This window comes from Cyprinodon tularosa, unplaced genomic scaffold (assembly GCF_016077235.1).
Source record: "Cyprinodon tularosa strain WSP-4 unplaced genomic scaffold, ASM1607723v1 ctg873, whole genome shotgun sequence".
NCBI lineage: Eukaryota > Metazoa > Chordata > Actinopteri > Cyprinodontiformes > Cyprinodontidae > Cyprinodon > Cyprinodon tularosa.
In genome coordinates, this window is record NW_024039644.1 from 28,562 (window position 1) to 35,403 (window position 6,842).

General features: G+C 38.3%; 2 protein-coding genes across 2 annotated transcripts; both read left to right on the top strand.

Annotated features, from left to right (window-relative positions):
* The first annotated feature begins 934 nt into the window (after positions 1–934).
* On the top strand, positions 935–4,144 carry hmx1 (H6 family homeobox 1). Its single transcript, XM_038273475.1, has 2 exons — positions 935–1,469; positions 3,234–4,144. Exons 1-2 carry the CDS (start codon positions 1,226–1,228, stop codon positions 3,827–3,829), a joined length of 840 nt encoding a protein of 279 aa, XP_038129403.1. The 5' UTR covers positions 935–1,225; the 3' UTR covers positions 3,830–4,144.
* A 782-nt stretch (positions 4,145–4,926) lies between these two features.
* On the top strand, positions 4,927–6,383 carry LOC119775477 (homeobox protein HMX2-like). The gene is made up of 2 exons (XM_038273472.1): positions 4,927–5,230; positions 5,324–6,383. Exons 1-2 carry the CDS (start codon positions 5,080–5,082, stop codon positions 5,893–5,895), a joined length of 723 nt encoding a protein of 240 aa, XP_038129400.1. The 5' UTR covers positions 4,927–5,079; the 3' UTR covers positions 5,896–6,383.
* Positions 6,384–6,842: the final 459 nt, after the last annotated feature.

A 6,842-nucleotide genomic window follows, 5' to 3' on the forward strand; every position in this document is an offset into this window, starting at 1 on the left:
GAAAGACATGGTACGAGACATACAATAAAGCAACACCTTGAACTATCACTAAAGTAATATTTTCCCTTTTTCCCATATAAATTGATTGAAACACAACCAAATTAGATTGGTTGCTTTAAACAAAGTTGGACACATAACTACCAACCAGATTGGTAAAATTCAATCAATATTTTGGTTGCATTGACCAATCTGTATTAGAGTGTGGGAGATATTAGTCACTGAAATTGTGAGAAAAGTCCCACTTAAAGTATTTTAATTTTGACGTTATTTTGTCTCTATGCCTCATGCTAGGGTTGGACAGTCATGTGTTGGCCTAGGTCTAATTTTGTATGTAAAAGATATGTTGACATTTCAGGGACAGTATTGTAAAACTATTATATTTAATCCCTAATTAAAGTTCGAAATCCAAACAGGTATCAAGACAATTTGTTTTGGCAGTAAAGGACCGTTTAAAGGCTCTAGGCATATTTTTTGCATTATAGATCCCACGCTAGCTGGTCTTGACTTATCAAGTCAATATTAGCAATCTATCATCTATCTATCTATCTATCTATATATATATATATATATATATATATATATATATATATATATATATATATATATATATATATATATATATATATATATCTATCTATCTATCTATCTATCTATCTATCTATCTATCTATCTATCTATCTATCTATCTATCTATCTATCTATCTATCTATCTATCTATCTATCTATCTATCTATCTATCTATCTATCTATCTATCTATATATATATATATATATATAACGCCAGTGCGCTTATAGCCTTGGCTCCAAACTTGTTTGCTACCCAGATATCCTATCATTTTTACCATAACTGACCTAAATAAAATAGTGCTTCGATCGGACAGAAAGGATTCCTCTTCTCTGCGTGGCCTGGAGGGACGGGTCTGCACATGAACACACTCACGCACGCACGAGACAGTAGTTCTCCTCTCTGCAGAAAGCCTCATTCGTCGCCGCGCTCCTCCAATCGCTGGATGAGTCACTATTCACAGGACTTGACGTGTTTCCGTGTGATGCTGCTTCCATCCCCGTCTCTCGCTCACCCCGAGCGAGGAGGAGATCCCCGCCTGGACCGCGAATGAGGAGCAAATGAAGAGACGCCTGAAATGGACGCTTGAACTTCCGATAATGCTCGATCCGAAGGAACCCCTGGCACTTTGCGTAACAGCTCAGTGACATCAGAGAAAGCATGCAAGGCAGGCTAGCGGACGACTGGGTTCCCTCTCCTCCGAAAGGGACTTCATTTTTCATCGAGAATCTGCTGAGCGAGGGGAGAAGGGAATCGGTTTGGGCCGGAGTGGCGCATCACACCGATAACAGAACCTCTGTGCCGAACCGCTGCAGCGCCACAGCCCTCTGCTCTGATAGACACCTGCCGCTGCATTTGAGCTGCAGCGGGACAGTGATGAGCATTAGAGCTTTGGGACCATGCAGTAAGTAAAAATAAGATCAATATAATTAAATAAATCTGAATTTTATTACTAGATATGTGCTGCGTAAAGGTGTAAAACCAAAGCTTTTCAATAACACATAGATATCTAACATAATACCTTTATTTATGAAAAGGGCATTTATATTCCTATAGTTTTATGCTTAATGCTTGTCTTTTAAATGTAAAATTCTTCTTTGCAGATTTTGTCTAAAATCTGCGTAATAGGCCAATAATTTGATATTGCATGTTTTATTGCACGTCCTTCACATAAAATATTTTCAGCTTCCTGATTTTCTCTCACCGTGTTTGCCTTAGCAGCTTTAAAACTTAACATTCTCTCGGTTTTAACAATACAAAAAAAATGTATTAAAAAAATTTAAGCGGAAACAGTTTTTCTTTTACAAATCGCCCTGTTCCCAGCTGATACTCCTCTTGAGAATTATTATTTTTTTTAAATCAGAGGATTACATGAGTGGATTACGCATTGCAACCTTAGATAACCGCCCGGCAATGTGACACTCTTACGCACATTGGGTGACATTTGTGCCACTGGCATCATCACATCACAACTCAGCGTCCCTCCCTCTGATGTGCCCATGCAGTGACTTTGACACAATTACTAGCTTCACACTTATGTCATCTCACTCGTGCATATTTAAAAATCAACAAATAAAATCATATTTAATTGGAATACTATCGCACTAAACTGAAGGCCTGCCTGTCCATCTGTATCCATCAGCATCAAATATGCGACCAAGGTGTTGGTTTGTGCTCTGTTGTTGTCATGTCTGTACAACATAAGGAGCCTTGGGCTGCAGGAATTCTCCAGAGGAAAGATCGTAAAACTTGACCTCCTCCCATTTACTTTCCTTCACAATTTAAAAGTATTAGTTTCGGTCAGTTTATTAGACACGTTCATGTTCTCAATGGAGCCGCTCGACAGCGTGTCTTTAGGCGGCCATGTGTCAGTTTGTGCCACCAGGGGGACGCAGTTTAGAGTGCCCTCTTTAAATAGTGAAAATATCGCACTTTAATATTACTTACTAGACTTATCTTACTGCGTATACATACAACATTGTTTTTGATGTTTTAAAATAAGTACATGCTTATATCAGTATGCTGTACATTGTGTTTTTTTTTACCTTTGCAACATTTAAGAAATATTTTGTAATAGTAATAATCACTCATTTAAATGTGTGTGAGCGAAATTAGTAGAAACAGCAAGTTTAAAAAACATGTTTCTTGTATTCTCTTCCTTTTTTGGACTTACACTGCAAAAGGGATCTAAAATGAGCAAAGATGTCTTTAATTAAGTGTATTTTCCATTAATTTGAGCAGGTAAATAAGATAATTTGCCAATGGAATTAATATTTTTGTGTCTTAAAATAAAATAATTAAATAATATGCACTTGAAATAAGACAATGCAATTGTGTTTTCTTATTTTAAATGGAAATTGTCTTATTTCGTGTCTCAATTACCTCCTCAATTCAAGAAAAACGTATTTAGATTTACATTTTTTTTGCAGTGTACTGTATTGGGTTTAAATCGTCAAAGGCCTGCAGGTATAGTTTTAGGTGTGTGGATGTAGGGATTTCTAGAAATACATATGCACATAACATCAATCTATTGTAGTTTCCATATGTAGAAATAACTTTTGGTCAGGGACCAACACTCTCTGATGCCCACAAAAAAAAAATATAATAATAATAATAAAAATTGTAACCAGCCCCTTCCTTGACAGCTTCTTCGCTATTTCTCTTTCAGGCCCGACTTCAGAGGAGCCTTGCTGTGCATCATCGATCAGCGACAGGGCTTCCCCTGTCGTTTCAGAACCGATAACTGAGAGCAGCGATCATATCGACCATAAGACGGCCGACTGCAGCCCCACGGACGACACCGAGGACGCGTCAAATGTACTGGACGCACGGCAAGACCCTGACGCACCGTCCGGTTCATACTCCGGCCGTAAGAAAAAGACTCGGACTGTGTTTAGCCGCAGCCAGGTGTTCCAGTTGGAGTCCACATTTGACTTAAAGCGCTACCTGAGCAGCTCAGAGAGAGCGGGCCTGGCTGCGTCCCTCCACCTGACCGAGACGCAGGTGAAAATCTGGTTTCAGAATAGAAGGAATAAATGGAAAAGGCAGCTGGCGGCGGACCTGGAGGCCGTCAACATCCCGAACCCAACCCAGCGGATAGTCAGGGTGCCGATCCTGTATCACGAAGGACAAACTCCCACCGGTGTTTTTGGTTTTTGCATAAACGGACATTCAGTTTCTCCTTCCTGGGCCGTCAGTCATCCTTTGTCGCCCTTTTCTCATCCTGTGAACATGCTAAGCTCGCAGATGACTGCTTTGGTTTAAGACACCGCAAACTCACTCAGACTCACTCAGTTGATATCAATGTGCAATAAACCAAAAACACTGCAGGGAATCTGTTTTCTGGCTCCAAATATACGAAGCAAAGAATTTCAACTCTTAAGAAATTCTATATTTCTCTTCCTGAGACTCTATAGCGTGTGCTGCAATCAGATAAGCTGGCAACAGCAGGCTGGATTTTCTGTGTGTTTAGATACACGTATTTTTGCAAAGTTTTATAGCCTATTTAAAGTCACACTTTTTTTTTTTAATCTTTGTCAATTTTTCACATAAAAATAAAAGAATATGTATATTGCAAAACTGTCCTTTGTTTTTATTGTGTTCTCATGATCCTAACCTAAAAACCCAGTGTAGCATTTAAAAATAAACTTCAAGAAAACATATGCCTTAAAGTTATTTAGTTTATTAGTTTAATTCCTTAAAGGGGCTCTGTCTCGACACCTTAGATGACCCGTTTCGCATGTGACAACACCTGAAGCAGCTGTCTGGAGGCAAAAAACCAAATATATATATATATATATATATATATATATATATATATATATATATATATATATATATATATATATAGCTAGAAAAAAAGGGCTTTTTCTTAAAGAAACTTAAAGGCTAATCTTTCTTTCTTTCTTTCACTTAAACGCTTAGAGACGATAACTAATACAGTTTATATATATATATATATATATATATATATATATATATATATATATATATATATATATATATATATATATATATATATATATATATATATATATATATACTAACACATAATAAAAGAACATCATAAAATAAAAATGACACTATAACTGGGAGTTTAGATCATGTCAACAAAAAAATCCAACTAAATGAAAGTACAGGGGTGTCAGGAAAATTCACGATAGTATACCGTTAATGTTTATTTAGAGTAATTGAATGAGCATTTGTTTTATCTTTAGTGGCTCTTTGAGCATCAGCTCTAGGAAAACGTCAGATGAACAGCAAACCTGCGCTCCCATCTAATCACGCTCTCTGATTGGTTCATATTACTAATTCTCTGAGCCAATCAGGGGGGACCAAGAGCTCTCTCCGGTGAGAGCGCTAACAGCGCCTGCAGAGCTCAGCAGTGACTGCTTAGAGGCTGCTGCTATGCTGCGAGGACAGTCCCACCGCCAGCGGAGAGAATAACGTCCCGAACCAGAGTGTAGAGAGACAGTCTGAGGTGGAGGGTGAATTAAAGTTTCACAAAGGAGAATATGAACAAAGCAGAAGGACCATGTCGACCCACCGCTCCTCTAAAGTTCACTATTGACAACATCCTAAACCTGAAGACGAACTGTGGCAGCTGTCAGGATGAACCAGTCCCAGAGCAAAGGCCGGATCCGGGAAGCAGGCTGAGGCAAAGTGGTAAGAGATTTTACACAATATATCATGATTTTACAATCTGAGTGACAGGGAAACTAGAAGGGCTTGTTTAAGTGAGTTTTACTGAATTTCTAGAACTGGTGAGTAGCTGCAGTGGAGCAGCAGACTGCGGGAACCAGGGAAAGACGCGCTTTGACAGCGGAGACAGCAGCTGCGAGGACAGCGGCTCCATCACCACCACCGCCACGGTACCGGAGGCTTCTCTGGAGCTCCATAGAGGAGGGAGCCCCAATAAAAAGAGCAAAATAGTAACGAAAAAGAAGACGCGTACGATTTTTTCAAAGAGACAGATTTTCCAGTTGGAGTCTACCTTCGACATGAAGCGCTACCTGAGCAGCGCAGAGCGCGCGTGCCTGGCCAGCTCCCTACAGCTGACAGAGACCCAGGTGAAAATCTGGTTCCAGAACCGCAGGAATAAACTGAAGCGCCAGATCTCTACCGAGATCGACGGACCGGTCAGAGATTTCCCCGAGGCAGGGAAACCCGCAGCGGGGGGGACTCTACCCGCCTTGTATAAAGAGAACAACCTGCTGGGAAGATGTCTGCTGCCAATGCCTCTGCCGCTGGTTTACCCAGGGAGCAGCGCACCTTACCTCTGCTTCTCTAGCGCCAGCAAGTACCTGAGTCTGTACGATGGGGATGTATGACAGCTTTTTCGCTGCTCCCTGACTAAACGAGACAATCTTCTTGGTGACTTTCTCGCCAAGTCTTTTGAGCGTCTGAGACATTTTGTGGCCAAAACATTTTTTAATGCAATTGTCGTTATTTTTTATGAAGACTGCAAGTCTAAAGACAGCAAATTAGTTTCTTATCATGTACTTAAAGCATGTTCAGCATTATTTATGTCCAGTTGAAGAAAGTACCTCTGGTACAAAACAAGTTACATAGCTCAGAAGACCTAAAACACATTATTGTTTACCGCATACTAGTATTTTGTAATTATTTTATCATCAACTGCAGCCTAAGCCACCAAAGAAATTATTACTATAGCCTATCTGCATGCGTTTTCTGTCATGATTTTTAATGCTACAGCTATGTATTTAAATGAATGTAATTAACATTTTATTTAGTTTTACGCACGTGTTTTATTTTCCTTCTTAAAATATATTCTTTCTTTATTCCACTTTGCCAAGGGTTAATTCTGTTTTTTTTTTCTTTTACTTAAAATTAAACGGTTCGAGAAACAATGGAAATGAGTAATGTGAACTAAGTTGTATTTTAACACACATATATATATTTTATGTTATGGCTGTGAAGAAAATGCAACTAAGCGAACCCAAGTCTCAAAAAGTAAAAAAGATAAAAAAAAAAATAATATTTATAAAATCATTCATTTTATTTAAAAAAATAAAAAAATTGACAGTGTCAATAGTAGTAATCAAAAAACTGAAACTTGTTCAGAAATATCATTTTCAAATCAGAATATATTAGTCTAAATACTACTTTATTTGCTAATATTTAAAAGTATCATAAAGCAGTTATAAATATGAGGAGATGCTTGGATATGAGTAAGAATAAAAATGTAAAAGTAGCACACAACGATTAGATAGTCTTATTTAATTAAACACAGATGTATTCCTGTTAAATCCAAAGT